The sequence below is a fragment of the Heloderma suspectum genome, chromosome 2 (genome assembly GCF_057233095.1).
Source record: "Heloderma suspectum isolate Gila_16-S chromosome 2, 16-S_ref, whole genome shotgun sequence".
Classification (NCBI taxonomy): Eukaryota; Metazoa; Chordata; class Lepidosauria; order Squamata; family Helodermatidae; genus Heloderma; species Heloderma suspectum.
Window position 1 is genome coordinate 391,882,656 of NC_139459.1, and position 22,770 is coordinate 391,905,425.

General features: G+C 47.4%; 1 protein-coding gene across 2 annotated transcripts in view; it reads left to right on the forward strand.

Moving 5' to 3' along the window:
- Window positions 1-16,959, forward strand: part of LOC146356446 (vomeronasal type-2 receptor 26-like) — a 69,158-nt gene extending 52,199 nt beyond the window's left edge. The window contains exons 5-9 of one of the 2 annotated variants that reach the window (XM_084841115.1): window positions 1,367-2,176; window positions 8,389-8,616; window positions 14,063-14,189; window positions 15,588-16,532; window positions 16,634-16,959. In XM_084841115.1, the coding sequence (XP_084697241.1) occupies window positions 1,367-2,176; window positions 8,389-8,616; window positions 14,063-14,189; window positions 15,588-16,489 (2,067 nt within the window). In that variant the 3' untranslated portion in view covers window positions 16,490-16,532; window positions 16,634-16,959. Of the gene's footprint in view, window positions 1-317; window positions 468-1,366; window positions 2,177-8,388; window positions 8,617-14,062; window positions 14,190-15,587 lie in introns of both variants that reach the window. The other variant, XM_084841116.1, reaches the window with a different exon arrangement.
- Window positions 16,960-22,770: the final 5,811 nt, after the last annotated feature.

Below are 22,770 nucleotides of genomic sequence, written 5' to 3' on the forward strand. Positions count from 1 at the left end.
GTGTGTGGAGGTGAGTCATGGCAGTGGTGGAGCTCTGGGATGGGAGGCTGGGCATCCCTGGGGGCAGGGATGGCAGGAGACCACAGAAGCTGTATTATTCAGCTTTCCATATGATCCCCAGCCCGGTTCCTGCCCCTTCCCGAAGCCACACATACAGAAGTGAAAACGTCCATCTAAGGCAAAGTGCAACACAGAGGGAATCCCCTTCTTTGCGCTGGTTCTGCCCTGCATTGGATTGGAGGTTGCCTCTGACTTCAGCGGAGGTCTGAGTGCCCATTGATCTGTATAGGATTGCACCTTTAATCATGTCTTGAAAGGCTCTCCAACGCAGATGTTGCAGAAAACAGTCGTGGCTGACAGGAACGAGAACCCTCCCCAGCAGTTCTTGCAGCCCCCACATGACCACTGCCATGATTCTGCCCCAGAAGTTATGATGTCACCCATCTCTCTCTTGAAGGCATGGCCCGGTAGGGCATTTATTATTTCTTTGTTTATTTCTGAATTCATTTCTGTATTTATTCATTTACATTTATATTTGACTCCATGTCTAGACAGATTCCGGAGTGGTGAACAATATTTATTTATTTATTTATTTATTTATTTATTTATTTCTATACCACCCAATAGCCGAAGCTCTCTGGGCGGTTCACAAAAATTAAAACCAAACAGCACACAATAAAACAATTTAAAATATATAGAACATTAAAACCACAATATAACAATACAACCACAATAAAACCTAGCAGCAGTGCAGGAGTTTAAAATACAGATTTAAAACAGCAAAGATAAAAGTTTAGAAAGCTAAAATGGTAAATTGCCTGGGAAAATAAAAAGGTCTTCACCTGAAGCCGAAAGAAATACAATGTAGGTGCCAGGGGAACCTCACCAGGGAGCTCATTCCAGAGCCGGGGTGCCACAGCAGAAAAAGCCCTCCTCCTAGTAGCCACCCGCCTCACTTCCTTTGGCAGGGGTCACGGAGGAGGGCGGCTGAGGATGATCTTAAGGTCCGGGCAGGCACATATGGGAGGAGGCAATAAAAGATACAAGATAAGGTAAAACAGTAAAACTCCATGTTAAAAATTATTTTTTAAAGAAGATAGAGAGGGAGAAAGAAAAATATTTTCAATAGAACTGGATTGTATTGGTGCTCTGGCAGGTATCCTGTTCCAAAGTTGTTTAGCTCTTTGTACACTAGTAAAAAATGTATGTATGTATGTATGTATTTTATATCCTGCCCTTGTTCCTCTTTATGGAACCCAAGACAGGGTACATAATCGTCCTTCCATTTTAGCCAAAAATATTTGACCTTCATCCAGAAAACAAACTGATACTAAACTACGGTCTCTGACTTTACTTTGCTCCCTAGATCAGTTATGGCATTGCTACTCCTGTTTCTAATGACAAAAGTCAGTTCCCTTTTGTCTACCGCATGGCCCCGAAGGAGGAAGCCCAGTACTCGGGGATCGTCCAGCTGCTCCTGTTTTTCCGATGGACGTGGGTCGGTCTCTTCGCTCCAGACACTGAGAATGGGGAGCGGTTCCTGGGTGCCTTGACACCCCTGATGATCAGCAGTGGGATTTGTGTCGCTTTCTCCAAAAGACTAGGACGACATTTCTTAAATTACATATACCAGATCGACCTTTCTTTCTTGGGGAAAGAAGTGAAGGTAATTGTTTACTATGCGGACTCCCACTATGGCTGTTTTCCATTGATTTTTATTCAAAGAACACTTGAAAAGAACCCAACTGGGGCAAAACTCTGGATCACACCAGCTTTTCCGAACATTGACATCAACTTGTCTATTGGACCTCCTTACTTCCATTTCCTCCACGGTTCTTTGTCCTTCCGAATGAAGACTAAAAGAATGACAAAATATGACTACTATGAGCCATACTCCTCTTCTCTGGAACAGTTTTGGGATGAAACTTTTCAGTGTTCAAGTTCAATGCATGTTTTGTCCATGAAAGTTTGGACAAGTTGCAGAGAGAAAGAGAAACAGGCGACGCTGCCCCAGGAGGAGATTGAGAGAGCCCTGTCTCAGGACAGCTACGTTACTTATAGCAGCATCCAAGCTGTGGCCCATGCCTTACATGCTGCATATTCATCCCGACCCAAGTGGACGTTGAGGCTGGTTGAAGGAGGAAGGCGGGACTGTCAAATGCTGCAGCCCTGGCAGGTATTGCCTTTTCCTTGGGCAACACCTCCATAAAGACTCATGATGAAGATAACCAAACATATGTTAGAGCAGATAATTGTTTGTCCTGCATGGCAGTGCAGGCAGCCAGTAGACCCTGTTTCCTGCCACCGTTACATGCTCAAGTAGCTTCCCTCCTCCAAAAATCCCTTACAAATGAAGCCCCAGGCCCATTGAGAACAAGTTGTTGTTTTTTTGTGAAGCACCATCAGGATACCCTGCAGTCAACCTAATGTTTTTGTTTTAGAAGACCCATTGGAATCCATTTCTCTGATTGTGGTCTCATGAAGTACACAGGGAGTTTGCAGCAATGTGCCTGATTACATGCCCTCCGAATAAAAGCTAGCTGTGGAGGATGGGGTATGACCAGGTGGGTGCAGCCTGTGGTCAACAGGGATGTCACAAGCCCCACCTTCATCTGAGAGGCCAGCAGACTCCCCCCACCCAGCCCCTTTGACCCCGCTCACTGAGCCATGTGGCGCTGACAGGAGGGGTGTATGTAACCCCGCTTACCTGGCACTGCCGGGTTCCCCTGTTGGGAGTGGTGATCCATTCCTCCCCCTGGAATCCTCGATGAGGGGGAGGTGATCCATTCTTCCTCCCAGAATCCTGCCCGGTTGGCTCCGCTCCGCGGCCAGCCGGGACAACCCACAGCGGGGCCTCCAACCGCTGCTGGGCTGGTGCGGATGCAAATGGCGTCGTGCATAGGGGACACCATTTGCGTCCCTACGCAAGCCCGTGATAGGCTACGTAAATATTTACATAGCCTATCACAGCTAAAGCAGGGACGCAAATGGCGTAGGGGATGCCATTAGCGTCCCTGTTTTAGCCATGATAGGCTAAAGGAGAGGAGGGGGAGGCGGGAGGAGGAAATGGTGAGCCTTGGTGAATGGCATCTTCAATTGCCCAATTAGGGCAGATTGTAACCCAGCAGTCTCCAATCAGTGACAGTGGTGGAGGAGGGGGGCAGGATTGGAGTGGATACATTGGAGAGATCAGTCTGCTTTCATTTCAGAGTGTGTGTGTGTGTGTGTGTGTGTGCGTGCATGCGTGCGTGTGAGAGAGAGAGAGAGATGGAGAGGGGGAGAGGGAGAGGGAGAGGGAGAGGGAGAGAGCGAGCACTGATTAGGAAGTGGTTTTGGTTTACGGAGTGTTGTTAGGGAGATTTGGCTAAACCTATATGGGGTGTGTGTGCTTGTGCTTTCTTCTTCCTTCCCAATCAAACTTTTCTTTTCTTTTCTTTTCTTTTCTTTTCTTTTCTTTTCTTTCCCTTCCTTCCTTCCTTCCTTCCTTCCTTCCTTCCTTTCATTTGTAGATCCTTTATTTGAAAAACCAAACACTCAAAAAGTACGGAGGTTGAGTTTCCCTCTTTCTGTTCTTTGTTCTTTGTCTCTCCCCTGCCCCTTCTCTAATAGGTTTTACAGTTCATTCTTTTCTTGACTGTTTATTTTAAAAAGGAGAAATACAATAAAAACTACTTTCCTTTTCCTTCCCTTGCCTCTTTCTTTCACGTCCACGACACCCTTCTCAATTCTCAACCATTTGTTTGCCCTTACTTTCATTCTCTCTAGATTTACACACACAGTCACACACACACACTACTCTCCTGTCCTTTTTCTTGTCTCTCCTCCCCCCGCCTCCACACTTCTCCATTCCTGTATTCCTTCCGTTCCCATTTTTGATCACATTTCCTTTAAACAACAGCAAGAACAACAAAAGTTGACAACTCCGTTGTCTTCTGTTGTCCTCCTGCCTTGCTTGTAGGCAGTCCAGCATTTGTTTTCTTTTGATCTTGTAGGCAGGGGCAGGGGTGGACAAGGTGGGACTGGGACTCGCAGCCCTGGTTGGCAGTCACGCTCTCCCCTGGTCCAGATAGTGAGTGCTGGTGTAGTGGAGCAGCTGAATGCGGAGGCAAGTTGCAGTGTTCATTCGTCACTGACCAAGGAAGCAGTTCACAGAAACCTACAGCAGAATTGGGGAGAGTGAATTCCTCCACTTCAATAACTATGTTCTCGGATTATTATACCTCCTGAGTGTGGTTTGTATTTCTGAGATGAGCACCACACCCTAGAGTCGGACATGACTGGTTGGGGACACCTTTACCTTTTTACCTTTAGCACAACAACTACTATGCCAGACTGTCTGAAATTTGGCAGGTGGAATCCGCTTCATGGAAGATCCCAGGTTCCCAAATTTCATGTGTTTAGCACAAAAACTGTAAACCTGACAGCCATTTCCATTTTTCAATGCCAGTCAATGAGAACATGTCATATCAGAATGATTCAGATATCCATTCCAAATTTTGCTTTGGATTGGGGTCTGAAGAGAAGTGGATGGGGTCAGAATCAGCCTGAAGCAAAGCAGGGCTGCTTCAAAAGGCCCAGAGTTGCATCCAAACGATGATGGGGACTCTGTTCACAGCCCTGGTTTTGGAGAACTGCTGCCAGTCCTAATACCCCCCTTTGGCTAGTGGTCTGAAGAGGGAGCTAGAGAAGACTCTTACGAGTCCCCTGGACTGCAAAGAGGTCAAATCAGTCCATCCTAAAGGAAATCAACCCTGAGTGCTCATTGGAGGGGCAGATACTGAAGCTGAAGCTCAAATATATTGGCCACCTAATGCAAAGAGAAAACTATCTGGAAAACACCCTGATTCTGGGAAAGATTGAAGGCAAAAGGAGAAGGGGACAGCAGAGGATGAGATGCCTAGATAGCATCACCGATGCAATGAATATGAATTTGAGAAGACTCCGGGAGAGAGTGGAGGACAGGAAGGCCTGGTGTGCTATGGTCCATGGGGTCATGAAGAGTCAGACATGACTGAACGACTGAACAAAAACAACTCAAGAGGGAGGGCGTTGGCAGCCTAGCTGCAGTTCCTGATTGTCTAGCTCCTTTCCATTTGGATTCCCTCTCTGGTTATGTGACTGAATCAGTCTTGGTCTCATGAAGGATGACCATTAAAAGAAACAAGGGAAAATCCACGCTGTTGATTCTACTTGATCTCACATCTCCTTTGATATGTCTGTTTCCTGTTTCCTACCTGAGCAGTGCAGAGGAAGCTGCTCCAGCTGGTCTCGGGACTATAGAAGCAAGCAAGCTCCCAGAGAGTGAGTGATCAGAGCAAGCGAACAGGGAGAGCAGATAGGAGTTGCAGGAGAGTTGCAGGGGAAGAGGCGATGAAGGCAAAGCAGTGAGTGGGATGGAGTAAGCCCAGGAGGCTGTTCTTTCCCTTCTGAGTCTCCGTGTGCTCACCATGTGCTCCTGAGAGCTCCAATTGTATTGAGGGGGTGTGGCCTGAGTGATCCCTGCAGCTGTGTGAGCAGGAAGTTTCAATCTGTTTCCCACCTCCCAGGTGAGCAGAGCAGAGGAAGCTGCTCTAGCTGGTCTAGGGGCTAAGCAAGGAAGCCAGCTCCCAAAGAGCGAACGATCAGAGGGAGTGAACAGGGAGAGAAAACAGGAGTTGGCCAGAGGAGTTCGGCAGGGGAGGTCAAGGGGGAGGCAGCTAATGATGGGGTTTTTTTCTTTTTAAAAAAATATTTTTCTTGTAACACACACTTCCATACTAGTGAACTTCCAGTGAATAGAGGACAAAACACAGGCAATTTCAGTACAATCAGAAAACAAGAAACATAAAGCTAAGGATGGCGGAGAATTCCACCACAGATTTCAGTGAGGCCGAATGCACTGGCATTCTGCCCCCCGAAATCCGTGGGGTATGGCCTGCCCCCCACCCACCCCCGTGGATGCCCCCCGGGAAGAAGCTTACCTTGGGCGGATGGTCCGGATGGCAGCGGCTCCGGCGGAGGATGGTCTTTTGACCGGCTGCCAAGGCTGCTATTTCCATCTTGGTCTTTGCCGTCATTGGCTACATAAGTATTTACGTAGCCTATCACGGCAAGCCAAGCAAAACACACACAACAAAAATGGCATACGCAAATGGCAGCGGCTACGGCGGCTACCATTTGTGTTCCCTATTTTTCACCGTTTTATCCTACGTAAATATTTACGAAGGCAATTACGGCAAAAAAAAGGGAACCGCAAATGGCGTAGTGGGCACTATTTGCATTCTTTTTTTCCCTGCCATTTTATCCTACATAAACATTTACGTAGGCTTTTATGGCGAAAAAAAAAGAAACACAAATAGCGCCCTATGGGGGCCGCCATTATCCCTACACACTTTTGTTTTTTTTTTAAGTCACCCGTGATAGGCTACGTGATGATTGACGTAGCCTATCACGGCTGACTTTGCAAATCTAGCCGTGATAGGCTACGTGAATCATCACGTAGCCTATCAGGGGACTTTTTTTTTTCTTTTATTGCAATGGTGGCGGCGGCAGCCGGTCGAAAGACCCCGCCCCACTTGAACACCCGCCGATGCGCCAGCCGGACCCGCCGCCGGGAGGGACATTCAGGGAAGGTAAGTCCCGTCCCGGGGGGTGCGGGGTGCGGGGGGTGCGGAGGATTTCTCCCCGAAACTTGTTCGGGGGGCCGAACACATTGGCGCTCGGCCCCCCGAAGTTTCGGGGAGAAATTCTCTGCCATCCCTATTGTCGATCACAAGCTGATTATTAGACTTCCAAATCACATGAAGTACAAGTTGCCCTCTACTCAGCACTGGTTAGGCCTCATCTGGAGTACTGTGTCCAGTTCTGGGCACCACACTTTAAGAAGGATGCAGACAAACTGGAGAGGGTTCAGAGGAGGGCAGGAAAGATCATCAGGTGACTGGAAACAGAGTCCTAATAGGAGAGACTGAAAGAACTGGACATCTTTAGCCTTGGGAAGAGAAGACTGAGGGGAGATACAACAGCGCTCTTCAAGTACTTGAAAGGTTGTCACAAAGAGGAAGGCCAGGATCTCTTCTCGATCATCCCAGAATGCAGGACACAGAATCATGGGCTCAAGTTACAGGAAGCCAGATTCCAGCTGAGCATCAGGAAAAACTTCCTGACAGAGCAATACGACAATGGAACCAATGACCTAGGGAGATGGTGGGCTCTCCCACACTGGAGGCATTCAAGACGAGGCTGGACAGCCACCTGTCACGGATTCTTTGACTTGGATTCCTGCATTAAGCAGGGGGTTGGATGCAATGGTCTTATATCCCCCTTCCATTCATCGTATTCTATGATTCTATGATTCTACCATCAAACCTCGTATCCTTCTGGGTCTTCTACACTGGTGCTGGAGGCACTGAACTCCAGTTCCCCTGCTACTTGCAAGGGTGGTTTCAGAAATTAAGATTTGGTGATCATTCTTTGATCTCTTGAGCTGTGGCACCCCAGAAGGTATATGACCTTTTCCCCCAATGTTGTTTTCATTTTGGTAACCATCCTCTCTCCACTGTTATCTGGCTACCTTCTTGATATATTTTGTGAGCATCCCAACTTCTGTGGCACGAAAGGGCTCCTGGCATTCAGTCCTGGTGGCCTCTCCAGGGTCCAAAATAGCACATGGCCATAGAGAAGGCCCATGGCAGTTAGAGCATTGCCCACAGCGGAAGAGACTCTATCCAGCAGACTCTATGGTCATGGCCTGGAAGTCCTCTGGAGCCTGTTGAAACCCTGGGGAGCCCACCAGATGACACGATAAGTCACCTCGGGCACCTTAACACTTTTCCAGAGGGGTGGTTAGTCGGGGTGGCTTGCTAAGCATGAGGAATGTGGTTTTCTCCCCCACATGGCACGCTAAGCCACCAAGGTGAGCAGAGATTCCTTAACCATTATGGCTTAGCATGATGTCTGAACATGCCTGGTATCTTCATTATGAGTAGGAATGGGCAGGATTTGTTTTAAAATCTCTGCAGATGATCAAGCATCTTTACTTCTGCCATCTGTTCATTGATGGGATGCACTTTTTTGTACGAGCATTTTGGTCATGTGCCAAGGTGCACGTTTTACTAATGTGCACTTGCACCTCCCCCCCCCCCGGTAAAACAACAACAAAAAGTCCTGCAGGTTTCCCTAATCTGTGCAATTTGGGAAAAGCCCTCTCTTAAATATGATCACTTTTGAATTGATTGCAGATTATTCTGACAACTCTAGTTGTGACTGTGAACAGCCAAAGAATGGCATTGTGAGCCCGGATGGGATGTGCACTGAACATGGAAGTTCACAGCTCAAAGTGATGAAACCTAGGATATGGCCTACATTTTCATGACTTCTAAATCCGGGCTGTTTTCTCTGTCATTCTAGCTTCACACTTCCTTACGAGACATCCAGTTTTCGAATGCTTCCATGGGCGGACTGTATCTGGATAAGACTGGGGAACTGGCAGCTAACTTTGATATCGTGAATTGGGTGATGTTTCCCAATGAGTCTCGTGCTAGAGTGACGATTGGGAGTGTGGAGAGACAGGCATCTTTAGACATGAAACTCACCATTAAGCAGGAAGCCATTGCATGGCCCAGCCATTTTAATGAGGTAGGGGAAAGGATTTGCATCCTATGATTGGCTTGTGACATCTCTTAAGCTCTAAGAATATCCAGCCTGTCTTGTGTTTCCCACCCCCACCCCCAGCTTCTAAATATTTATTTATTTATTTATTTATTTCATTTTATTTCTATACCGCCCAATAGCCGAAGCTCTCTGGGTGGTTCACAAAAATTAAAACCAAACATCCCACAATAAAACAATTTTAAATATATAGAACATCTAAACCACAATATAACAATACAACCACAATAAAACCAAGCAGCGGTGTAGGAATTTAAAATACAGGTTTAAAACAGCAAAGCTAAAAGTCTTGAAAGCTACAATGCTAAAATGCCTGGGAAAATAAAAAGGTCTTCACCTGGCACTGGAAGGAATACAATGTAGGTGCCAGCAAACCTCACTAGGGAGCTCATTCCACAGCCGGGGGGCTACAGCAGAAAAAGCCCTCCTCCTAATAGTCACCTATTCCTCCTTAGAGCACGACCAAGGGAGCCAGCAAGCGGGATCTTACAAGCTTCTCTGTTAGATGCCTCCTTCTACCCATGAGCAATGCCTCTCCCTCCTCTCTCACACCAACCGGCTGACACATTCACAAGAGTAGGGGGGCTTCTCCCTTACCCAACAGGTGCTCGAAACATTTAGCCTGGGAATCTAATTGACCTGGGGACGGGGTTGGGAGAGTCGCCCAATCCTACTGTGATACTCAGGACAACTCACCTTCAGCTCTGTGGAGTTCACATTTTCTGCTCACAAACCAACTCACTACATATGCCAGTGCTAGAAGCCTTTGATTTGTTTATTTATTCCATTTCTATACTTCCCAATAGCCGAAGCTCTCTGGGTGGTTCACAGAAATTAAAACTACAAAGCGCAGCATGAAACAATGCAAAATATGAAAGCTTGAAACCACAACAGAACGCTACAACCAGAATGAAACCTTTCAGCAATGCAGAGATTTTACAATACAGATTTAAAACACTGAAGCTAAAAGACTAGGAAGCTGAAACGCTGAAATACTGGGAGAATAAAAAGGTCTTCACCTGGTGCCAGGAGGAGTACAACGTAGGTGCCAGGCAAACCTCCCTAGGGAGCTCATTCCACAGCTAGGGAGCCACCACAGAAAGGGCTCTCTTCGCGCCAGCCACCAGCCTCACTTCCTTGGCAGAATGGCCTCTGAGGATGATCTCAGGGTCTGGGCAGGAAGGAACACATGGGAGGAGGCGATCCTTCAGATAGCCTGATCCCAAGCCGTTAAGGGCTTTAAATGTTACTACCAGCACTTTGAATTGGGGCTGGAAATGGACTGGCGGTCAGTGCAGCTGGAAAAGTACTGGCGTAATATGATCTCTCAGGCCACTCCCTGTTAACACTCTTGCTGCCCTGTTTCAGACCAACTGAAGTTTCTGGAATGTTTTCAAAGGTAGCCCCACGTATAACGCATTGCAGTAATCCAGGCGAGAGGTTATTCATGACAAATTCTGAGTGACTTTATCTTCGAAGTGCCATGCAAACCCGTCACAGCATGCAACCGAGAATCCCACAGTTGTCTTTCCCTGGCCCAGAATGTAACAGGCCGCAAACCACTCAGAAAAGCTCCTCTGGATGACACTGAGAACATGCAATACTGGTGGAAAAGCACTGTCTCTTGGCCACCCTCACCGCCACAGAGTAGGCTTGATAGTGAGCTCTTACCTGTGTTTGGTCAGACTCAGCACGAGTTTTCCTGCATCTGCATTCTAGCCGTCTCCTCGCTTGCTTCATTGCCCTCAGCTCAGGCGTATACCAAGTAGGGATGTACGAAATGACTCACCTGTTCCATTTCATTTCATTTCATTTCATCTGGCTGCTTCTCGCCTGAGCAGGGATGAAAATGGCGGCTGCCGTAGCCACCACCGTTTGCATCCCATTTTTTCGCCATGATAGGATACATAAATATTTACATAGCCTATCATGGCATCCCTGAGTTAGCCGTGACAGGCTATGTAAGTATTTACGTAGCCTATCACGGGAAAAATGGTGAAGCGAATGGCAGCCGCAGACCTGGCCGCCATTCGCAAAGCAGCGTGAATGGCACCAGGTAGGTGCTCCGTTTCACGCAACTTTCGTGTGGTTGTGGGCCAGGGGGGGCTTCATTCTGCCATGAATTAAGGGGGGCTGAATGCACTGGCATTCGGCCTCACTGAGATTTGTGGCGGAATTCTCTGCCATCCCTAATACTAAGGAGCTGGCTGGGCTCTGCCCAGAGGGAGAGGGCGCTTGGGCACGATCGTGTCAACCGCCCGAGTCATCTCTGCATTCCCCAGAGTGACCTGGGCTTTGACAGGAGCACCAGCCATACCAGCAGAACCCCCCTGGGGGCCTTTGGGGGTGGACCATTTTAATAGGTCCCCCACCCTTGCAGAGGGGAAAGGCTGCCAGGAGTCTAAACCTCAACAGGAAGTGATCTGACCATGCCAAATGGACAGATGTTAATTCCTCCACTTTCAGATCACCATCCTCCTGCCCAGTCAAGTCAACCAGATCAAGCGTGTGTCCTTTTATATGCGTTCGGCCGATGACATATTGGGACAGCCCCATGGTTGTCATGGCGGCCATGAAGTCTGGAGTCGCCACAGATACAGCAGCCTTGGGATGGAAGTTGAGATTCCCCAGGACCATCACCTGAGGGGTCCTCAACAGCAACTCTGAGACCACCTGCATCAGCTCAGGCAGGGAGTCTGATGGGCCGTGGGATGGGCGGTACACCAACAGAATCCCTAATCTGTCCTGCGTACCCAACACAAGGTAAAGACACTCAAGATCTGCACTCGAATGAGCAGGAAGCCTAGAGAGGGAGATTGAATTCCTATAGACCAGGGCAACCCCCCCTCCCCGGCCCTCAAGTTGGTGTTGGTGCTGCACTGAGTAGCCAGGAGGGCACAGCTGCGAGAGAGTGACCCCTCCCAGTTCCCCCACCCCATTTTTTTATTACATTTATAACCTGCCTTTTTTCCTCTTTAAGGAACCCAAGGCAGCATACTTAATCCCTCTCCTCTACATTTAGCCTCACAACAACAACCCTATGAGGTAGGCTGGGCTGAGAGTCTGTGACTGCCCAAAGTCACCCAGTGAGCTTCTGTGGTCAAGTGAAGACTAGAACCCGGATCTCCTGGCTCCCAGTCTAACACTCTAGCCACTACACCACACTGGCTCTCAGTGAGACCCCAGTCTCAGTAATACATACGAGGTCAGCCCCCTCATCCACAATCAAATCATGGATGAGGGAGATTTTATTTGGGGCCCACCAGGCATTCAGCATCAGCACCATCAGACCCGAGGGCAGACCGGTAAGGCCGTCAGGAACCATCAGGTTGGGGGAAGAACCAGAAGAGGGGACAGCTGTAAGGTGTCTAGCCCCCCTTCTCCTCAACTGGCCTGTTAATCTGCCAAGGCCATACCTCCCCCTGCCCGTGACCACAGTTATGTTGGCATCTCCCCGAGCCCCTGGACAGACATGTGTTAGGCTACATGTCTATCCAGTCAGTTATTCATTACTCCCAATTCGTACTGAATTCAAGGGTCAAATTAGGTAGCTGCCTCCAAAAATATGGGCTCATCTAACCCAGTATTGTTGACACTGACTGGCAACACTCCAGGGTTTCAGGCAGGAGTTATTGCAGCCCTATCAGGAGATCATGCCAGGGATTGAACCTGGGACTTGTGCCTGTAAATCAGGTGCTCTACGGCTGAATTATGGCCCCACTATGGGTAGAATGGGATTGAGTTAAAGAGGTGGTGAAACCTGTGGCGGAAGGGCCTCCCACCCCCCACCACCCCGCAGAATCGCCCAGCATGAAGCTTACCTGGGGCAGGTGCAGAGGCGGTGGGCCGGCGGCCGCTCCGGCAGTGGCAGCTGGTCTCTCAGCCAGCTGCTGCAGCCACAAATGGAGGCCGTCATAGCAGCTGCCATTTGCATCCTTCCAGGTACCATGATAGGCTACGTAAGTATTTACGTAGCCTATGACGGCAAAGAGCAGGGACGCAAATGGCCACCGCTATGCTGTTTGGGTCCCTGCTCGTTGCTGTGAATGGCTACATAAATACTTATGTAGCCTATCACAGCAGCCTGGAAGGACGCAAATGGCGGCCGCTACAATGGCCGCCATTTGCGGCTGCAGCAGCCCAGCCGCGGCCAGAACTCGGGCTGCGGCTAGGGATGTACGAAAGTCACTTACCTTTCCACGGATTATGTTTATAGTGTGTGGAGGGGAGGCATTCTGTCCCACCCCCCGGATCCTTGACGGGGGGGGAGGCGATCCGTTCCTCCCCCCGGAATCCTTGAATGGTCGGCTGTGCTCCGTGGCAGCTCCATGGAGCAGCTGGCCAGGCCCAGGCCAGAGCTGTCCACAGCCATATTTCCGGCCGCGGATGGCTCTGCGTAAAAACAAAACAAAAACAAAACCATGTACGCAAATGGTAGTGGCTACGGCCACTGCCATTTGCGCTCCTTATTTTTGACCGTCTTAGTCTTACCTTGGAGACCAGGTAAGGAGTGAGGGGCTCACACAGCTGGGTGGGGTTGCTGTCCTCATCGGGCTGAAGCACCCCCAAAGCACTTCAGAGTGATCCAACCCATATTGGAGTGCTTTGGCCTGATTCTGACCTGCTCCGGAATTGCATCCCTTTGCACCGCAGCACCCAGATACACTAGGGATTCAGGCTTCAGACTGACGTGGCTAACAGCCCTAGTAAAAATGCCCTCTTCCATGTGACTCTTGGATATGTCGCCTTAGAGCATCTGATGAGGCCTCCTCCAAGTGGCAAGGCCAGCTGAGATTTGGCTGGTGACAATTGGCAGGAAGGCCTTTTGTGGTGTGGCAACGCCCCTGGAGATGTTGGTCTGCCATGAGTCTCAGGCAGGAAGTCCTTTCTTTTTCAAGAGGCCTATCTATTATTTGAATGGGATTTTCATGTTGTGATCCTTTTGTGTTGAATGGTTGGTATAAGGTCAAAGTGGGGAAGAGGAGAGGGCCTTTCCAATGGTAGTGCCTATCCTCCAGCAAAAAGCTCATCTCCCTCCCCCATCGTTCACCGTCATTGCATGCACCTGTTTTGAAGATTGCCCTTTTATTGCTGTTGCTTGTAATTTCTGTTATTCTGGGATTGTCTTTTAGTTTACTTCATTGCCGTACCTTTTCTCCTCCAGTTTTTATATTGGCTTGAGTACATTATTGTATAGGGGGCATATACATTTTGAAACAAACAGACCAAAAACTTCCATGCCATGTTGTGATGAATAATAGTGGTTCCCAGAAATGAGGACCTGGGATCACTTCTTTACTTCACTCAGGGTCACAAGAGCTAGAAACCCTGTTGGATCCTGTCTAAATTGTAGGACTCATTTCCATAGTTTCATAACACTGTTTTCCTTGATGCTCCTTCTCTTTGTTGCTAGACCATACCTCATTCCAGATGCACTGAGAGCTGTCGCTGTGGATACTACAAGGAGGTCCAAGAAGGAGAGCCACCATGCTGCTATGCTTGCGCTCCATGTGCGGAAGGAACCATCTCCATTCAGGAAGGTAGGCAAGATCAGAAGAATGGGAGTTGCCTAGGGCAACTCCTTGAATATGCCGAATAGTCTCCACAGCCCTATTTTACTTCTCTCTTCTTTTCTCTTAAACACCTTTAGCAAAACAATCCATGAGTAGGTAAGAGAAGAAGGCTTCATAAATGACTGTTGCTCCTAGTGTAAAACATCATGGGACTCCCTTATGGTCATGGGCCATTCACTTCTGCTCACCCTGAAATACTTCATGATGACCTTCTAGTACATAACATGATTTTAATGAAGGCTTGTTCCATTTGAATGAATGCTAATTTTATTTGTTATTGCTCTTCTTCTACAATGTTTTATTCTTCTGGTCTGTACATCATTGTGATCATTGTTCTGATGTGCAGTCTCAAAAGCATTTTAATTAACACATTAAATATTCATACATCATTGGAATAGATGCTAAAGACTTTTTGAACTCTGACCCCTACTTGGCTTTAGTTTATTTTGTAATCTCCACCATTAATCCTATGAAGTGAGTAGAAAGAAAATACGATGGGAGTGAATCTGTGTGGTGCAAAGCAGGGGGGATGCTTAGTGCACACTCTTCCTGGTATAAATCATGCCCTCCCCCCAAAAAAACACCACTCTGACTTATTCATGATTGGGACAGGGCAGCATGTATAGACATGGTGGGCCTTTATCCATTATATGCAGAGAATTGTCTGCACTGTGCTGCGATCCTGTGGCAGTCAAGTAGGGGGTCCCTGACAGAAAAGGGGATGTGAAAATGGTAGAACCCCCACTTTCTGGTGATCAGAGTACCCCACCGCCCAATGCTGATTCAGTCTTCTGTTTTTTTAAACCTCTTTAGTAAAACTTGATTAAAACATAAGAAAGCTTTATGGAAGTTTCCTACTCCGGATTTCAAAGGTAACCAGAAGTCCCTTGAGCACCGTCTTGTGGTAGAAAGGTGGGGCATTAGTTGAGTAAATAAATAAATCACAAGCCACTCAGCTACCAGGTACCTTGACATGCCTTACAGGATTATTATAAAGATAAGAAGAGGATAACCTCAAAGACACTCCCTTACCCCGAACAATGATGGGATAAATAGACTCGCTTTTCCAAATTTAAACCAGGTAAGGAGCTGTGTTTATTCCAAGTCAGCCCATCAATCCATCTAGCCTACTCTTCTCTGTTCTTCTCTGACTGACAACTGCTCTCTAGTCAGAGATATTACAGTACTTTTCCTGGCCATGCTACTACTAAGGTCCTCGCTTGGTGATGAGGCCATAGACTGGTCTGGTCACAAAACAGGTCCTCTGTGAGGGAATGTTTCTCTCTCTCCCTGCTCAACTGCACATTTTTTTTCTGGAGGTACAGTTGATGTGAATCCTGCTGAACTCACTCTCCATCTTCTCAGATGCTGACCATTGCATCAAGTGTCCGGAAGATCAGCATCCAAACAAGGACCGAGATCAATGTGTCCCCAAGGAGATAACCTTCCTCACCTATGAAGAACCTTTGGGGATTGTCCTGATTTCCTTTAGTCTATTCTTGTCCTTATCCACGGGCTTCGTATTAGGAATCTTCATGAAATACCAAGAAACTCCAATAATCAAGGCCAACAACCGAGACCTGTCCTACATTCTCCTCATCTTCATCATGCTTTCCTTCTTGTCCTCCTTCCTGTTCATGGGGTGGCCAAGGAAAGTGACTTGCCTTCTCCGACAAACAGCCTTCAGCATCATCTTCTCAGTTGCTGTTTCTTCGGTGTTGGCCAAAACCATCACGGTGGTGTTGGCTTTCCTGGCCACAAAACCAGGGAACACAGTGACGAGATGGCTGGGGAAGAGTCTTGCAAACTCCATTGTCAGTTCTTGTTCTGGTGTCCAAGTTGTCATCTGCATCATCTGGATGGGGAGCTCTGCCCCATTCCCCGATTGTGACATGCACTCCCAGCCTGGACAGATCATCCTGCAATGCAATGAAGGATCTGTTGTCTTCTTTTATACTGCCCTTGGCTACATGGGCTTCTTGGCTGCCATCTGTTTCACAGTGGCTTTCTTCGCCAGGAAGCTGCCTGGGGCCTTCAATGAAGCCAAACTGATCACCTTCAGCATGCTGGTCTTCTGCAGTGTTTGGCTGTCCTTTGTGCCCTCCTACTTGAGTACCAAGGGGAAATACATGGTGGCTGTGCAGGTCTTCTCGATTTTGGCCTCCAGTGCTGGGCTGTTGGGCTGCATCTTTCTTCCCAAGTGCTACATTATTGTACTGAGACCTGATCTGAATACGAAAGAGCATATCATGTTCAAAACAAACTAGGGCATCTGATCCATAGAAGTTGAGTTGTGGAAGAATATTTGGCGTAAGTTTGGAAGAGATACTAGTATTGGTGAGATCATAGTTAACAGAGCGTTTTGATGTGCTTATCGCTTCAGTTGCACAGTTTCAGTGTTTGTGTTACAGGAGACAGGCAAAGCTGAGCCTTGGGGCTATCACTCTGCCAGTGACCACCATCCGCATCTGAGATAGGGTGAGGCTGCGACTATGCCATACCCAGGTTGTCTAAAAAATGCATCTGTTGAAGGTGTGGCCCTTAACAGCTGAGTGTGCCAGCATTTTGCAGCTTGAGTGCACATGGAAAGCCCTGAATGCAAGACATAAAATGGATTTTTGTTTGCTTGTTAATGGCTTGTGTATTGTAATTGCTCTGCTTCCTATGATGATTTCATGCACTTGTTGTCATCAAGAACTATTCACAATTAATGCAGGATTTTAATTTGGTACTTCAATTTCCTTGCTTGTCATTGTCATCTGTGGTCATCAGAAATGATGTTTTTGATTGGAGGGAATGGTTTATCTTGAAGCAGACAGTCTCCTGAACAGAGAGATATTTGATATGGGATAATCCTATGCTCAGTTTTTGGTACCGGGCCATTTAAACTTTAGATCCTGACACTCTCAGCCTGAGATTTGGGGCAGCTGCCAGTGCAGGCTGGCAGCCCTGATTTCAGTGGAGTTGTGAACCCATTCTGGGTTTCAGACAGAATCAGCCAGAACTTGAAAGGAGGAGTCCAACGTGTTGAACCAGCATGGACTCTAGCCCCACCAAAACTGGAGCCATTAGCCTCCACTGGGAGCTGTTGACTGGGTTAACACTCAGTTTTGGTACACGTTGGCTTGACATTGTGATTCAACTGAAGAAAGTTTCATAATGTACAATCCCCAATCAGGCTGTGTTGTGTGGACAATCATCCCAAAGGAGTATGTTGGCCTTGTCTCTTATGATATTGCTTCTATAGTAAATGCCTGGCCAAGGTCAACTGTCGATTTGCTCTGCAGTGCAGTAATAGACAGTGTTGAGAGTGCCATAGGATTTCTCTGTTTCTGGGGATGGAGGTGAGACCAGGGCTCTGAAACCTCACTCTTCGCCCTCTTTCTCACTCCCTCAAAGCTGCTTTGGTTCCCTCTATGCCTTCTGTTTCTCTTTTTATTGTAATTGTGTATGCATATATGTATTATTCTTTCATTCATGCATTTATTTATATATCCTAACTTTCAGAAATAAAGTCTGTGAGTCTGCTGAGGTACTAAGATGCCCCAGAGATCCATCCCTGAAAACCACTATCAAATCCTTCCCAGATCACACAGGACTCCATGGACTAAGCCCTAAACAATATGCATCCATCATTTCCAGCACCGCCATGGCAGAAAAACATGGCTCTATGGCTTTTACAAGGCAACTCCCTCCAAATCCCAAAATGCGCATTTTTGCATATGCGCAAAAATGCTCATTGTGGCAAAAATGTGCTTTTTTGCACACACACAAATATGCGCATTCACAAAATGTGCATTGTCGTGCTATGTGCATTTTGTGATCACCATTTTATTTGTCATAAAATGGTGACCACAGAGCTCAACAAGGCTGCTGGGGTCGGTGAGGGTTGCTTGCTGAGCATGGGAGGGGCTCAAGTGGGATCTGGGAACTGGTGAGTGGGGGCAGGGGATGGGCGGGTGCCTAGAAATCCGAGATGGGGGTGAGTTCGCACATCCCTATAAAGTAAGTTACCTGGGCAGCTACCACTTTGTTGACCTCCCGGCAGCAGGCAAAGGGGCCTTTATTCGGGGCAGGTTTTGGTTATAAAGCTGTATGCTGAAGTGGGTTTGAAGTGGCAGGTGCAATTTTTCTTTTATTGATGTGGCTTTAACTTATTTTCATTTATGTTTTAATTATAGATTTATATTTGATTTATGCTTTAGTATTGTTCGTCACCTTGAGCACTATTCCAAGAGCAGTGAGGTGCTTTGCAGGGATGACAGGACAGCACCAGTCCGAAGGGTACATTATATTTTCCATAGATGTCCGCCACCTTTGGCTACAAAGGATGTAGTCAATCTGATTTCGATGTCGACCGTGTGGTGAAGTCCATGTATAAAGTGATCTCTTAGGTTGTTGGAAGAGAGTGTTTGTTATGCACAGTGAGTTGTCTTGGCAAAATTCTATCAGCCTATGTCCTGCTTCACTTTGTTCTCCCAGACCATGCTTGCCTGTAATTCCAAGTGTCGTTTGACTACCCGCCTTAGCATTCCAGTCTCCTGTAATGAAAATAACATCTTTGTTTGGCGCAATATCCAGTAGGGGCTGCAGATCCTCATAGAACTGATCTACTTCTGCTTCTTCAGCATCTGTAGTTGGGGCATATATTTGGATCACTGTGAGGTGAAATGGCTTCTCCTGAATTCGAATTGAGATCATTCTGTCATTTTTTGGATTGTATCCAAGCACTGCTTTATCCACTTTATTATTAATTATGAAGGCTACTCCTTTTCTTCTGTGGTCCTCTTGTCCACAGTAGTAGATCTGGTGGTCATTTGATGTGAACTGGCCCATTCCAGTCCATTTCAGTTCACTGCCACCCAAAATGTCTATCTTTAATCTTGACATCTCCGCAATAACCACATCCAATTTGCCCTGGCTCATCGATCTTACATTCCAGGTTCCTATGGTGTGTTGATCTTTAGAACATCGGATTCGTCGTTCACCACCAGCACCATCGGCAGCTAGCCCCCCTTTCGGCTTGAAGCTAGCTGCGTCATCACATCTGGGGCTAGTTGAAGTTATCCTCTGTTCCTCCCCAGTAGCATTTTGACCATCTTCCGACCTGGGAGTCCCATCTTCTGATGGAATACCAACATATCTCTGGTTGTACTGATCCATTGAGTTTTCATGGCAAGAATATTGGGGTGGGTTGCTGTTTCCTTCCCCAGGGATTGTATTTAGTCTGACCTCTCTGCCATGACCTTCCCGTCTTGGGTGTCTTCACGGTTTAGCTCATGATGTCATTGAGGTGCTCAAGCTCCAGCACCACGACAAGGTAACGATCTCCTTTGCTAAAGATACTGATATTAGAGATTGTGATTTAGAACCCTTCATAAGGGAAATGAAATTTTGGGATGTAGAAAGGAAATTGTGTTTTCTGCTACAAGCATCTCCCCAGTGTGTGGCCAGGAGGACTGCTTCTTCTATGGCTAGGGAAGGACGAAAGTCCCTTACCTGATCCCGAAGCTTGCTTCGCGGTGGGGGGGAGGCGCTCTGTCCCTCCCCCCGAAATTCTGGCCGGGGAGGGAGGCGCCCTGTCCCTCCCTGCCGAAATTCTGGCCGGGGGGGAGGCACCCCATCCCTCCGGCTGCGAAACGTCATCTACTGCCAGGACGCAAAGGGCGGCGGCCATAGCCACCGCCGTTTGCATCCCTGCAGTCAGCCGTGATAGGCTACGTAAATGTTTACGTAGCCTATCACGGCTGACTTAAAAAAAGAGGAAGAAGAAGCACGTACGCAAATGGCGGCGCCCATGGGCGCCGCTATTTGCTTTCCTTATTTTGGCATGTGTAGTCTACGTAAACATTTACGTAGACTATGACGAAAATAAGGGCAACGGAAATAGCTTTGCCCTTATTTTCACCGTAGTCTACGTAAATGTTTACGTAGACTACACATGCTAAAATAAGGAACGCAAATGGCGGCGCCCATGGGCGCCGCCATTTGCATACACACTTTTTTTTTTAAAAAAAGCGAGCCATGATAGGCTACGTAAACATTTACGTAGCCTATCGCAGCGTTTTTTAAAAATCTAGCCGTGATAGGCTACGTAAATCTTTACGTAGACTATTATGTTTGTTTGGTTTTTTTACTTGGAAATGGCAGCGGCGGCGGCAGCTGGTCGGAAGACCGGCTGCTGCTGCCGCCAGCTGGTCGGAAGACTGGCTGCCGCCGCTGAACCGCCGCCAAACTGCTGCCGGAGCCGCCGTCGTCAGGGACATTCGAGCAAGGTAAGTCCCATCCCGGGGGGGGGGGCGGGGGGGCAGACTGTTTCTCCACCAATTTCTGGGGGCCAAATGTGCTGGCATTCGGCCTCCCCGAGATTCGTGGAGAAATTCTCTGACATCCCTATTACAGCCAGGGCTGCAAAATATGGGGGAAAATACGTAGCTCCCACTGTAGTGCCTGGCCTGGGAGATTGGAAAATATGAGAAATGTATTCTTATCTCAGTCTGTAATATCATGCTTTGCGTATGTAAAGCTTCTTATATTAAGAATATATTTTAATTCTAACAATTTCAACTAATAATTTTAATTAGTGATTACTGTAGTCTTACGTCACTTTGAGTAAGTTCTGTGACTTGGTTTTTTGATGCTATGGTCTAAGGATTAACGCAGTAAATGGTATTCATTCATTTTTCAAATATCCTGATTCCAAGTCATGCATGTCATTCTAAGTAATAACCAGCACCATAAATTGTATCTGGAAATGGACCAGTAGCGAACAGTGAAGCTGTTGTAATTTGGGAGTTCCATTTTACCTGTAAATAGCCCTGGTCAGTAGTCTGGCTGCAGCATTCTGCACCATCTGCAGTTTAAAAACACTTTCCAAAGACCAGGGATATATGAGAATATTGTTTTTGCTCGCAAACCACGCAAGTACCGCTAGAATGAAATTCTGAATGTGATCATGAGCATACGTCTGGCAAAATGTTTGCAAATGGGCAGATGTGTGCTCATGTTCAATTTGTGCAACTTCCCCAGTTCGATTTGTGCAAATTTCCCTGGAGACTGATTCAGCCCCACTTTAGTCTATGGAGGAAAGTTTCACAAATCAGGAAATGGGTACAAATTTTGGAAAATGTGCACACATTTCACATTCAGTTACTGCTTGATTTGTGCAATTTTCCTTGTTCCTGCAGAGTGAGCAGACATCGTGAACAGGAAATGTGATGAGCGATGATACAATATTTGGAAGATCCTAGCAGTCTCGTATCTCACTCATTCACCCGTCCCTACCAAAGGCAGCCCCACATACCGGATGTCACCACAGCCCAAACAGGGTGTCACTTAGGCGTGTGTCACCTTGATCAGATCTGACATCTCTGGAATGGGTGCATTTGGTACTCTAGCCTCACCCCTGGCCATTGCCCAAACCTGGACACCTGTATTTTGTGACCATGTTCTCCCATCCCTGCCCCTTCCCAGCAGTTATTTTTAACACTTTTTTTGACAGGCTGGCAGAGAGACTTCTGAGTAGGGATGTTGGAGGAATCTGCAAGAGAACTAATTGAGTTCAGATTTTTTTGAACCCTACCAGCGGATGACCTTTTCCCCTGGCGGGTGGATTCTGCAGATTTGGGGAACACTGTTGCTAACCTTCAACTGTTTTGCACAAATTTTATTGTAAAACAATGAAACAATTAAAAAAACTGGCTGAAAATGCACATTTTCCCCATAGGCTAGGGAGTTAAAATGTATATTTGGGGGGAATTTATGCTTTTTGGGAGAATTTTGCCCATGTAAATTTGCAGAAGTTCAGAAACTAAGAAAAATCAGACTCTGTCGATGGGGGGACGATGGAGTAGAAGGTGCCTGACAATCCGCAAAATGAACAGGCTTTTCACAATCCCTAATTTCCAACCTGGGAACGGGAGTTGTGGTGGTCAGGCAGCGACTGGGGGAAAAGGGTGCAGAGTACAGAACAACCAGTGACAGAGGCTGATGGGAGAGAGAGAAGGGTGGTGCAGGCCTCAAGAGAGAGAAAGGGCACAATAAGAGAGAAAGGGGCCACAAAGATAGAGAATGGAATGTCAGAGGGAGGGAGAGAGAAAGGGCAACCAGAGAGCAAGGGGTGCGAGAGGCAGAAATACAGAAAAATGCTCTTGAGAGAGCACAAGGTGGCAGAGAGAAAAGGTGTGTCGGATCATGGGATCCCTTCCCGGCAAACTACTATCAAATCCTTCACAGATCACACGTGATTCCACGGACTGAGCCCTAAAAATCATGCTACCTAGCTGGATCTTTGTTGTTGCTGTTTATTCGTTCAGTTGCTTGCGACTCTTTGAGACTTCATGGACCAGCCCATGCCAGAGCTTCCTGTCAGCCGTCGCCACCCCCAGCTCCCCCAAGGCTGAGTCCATAACCTCCAGAATATGATCCATCCATCTTGCCCTTGGTCGGCCCCTCTTCCTTTTGCCTTCCACTTTCCCTAGCATCAGCATCTTCTCCAGGGTATCCTGTCTTCTCATAATGTGGCCAAAGTACTTCAGTTTTGCCTTCA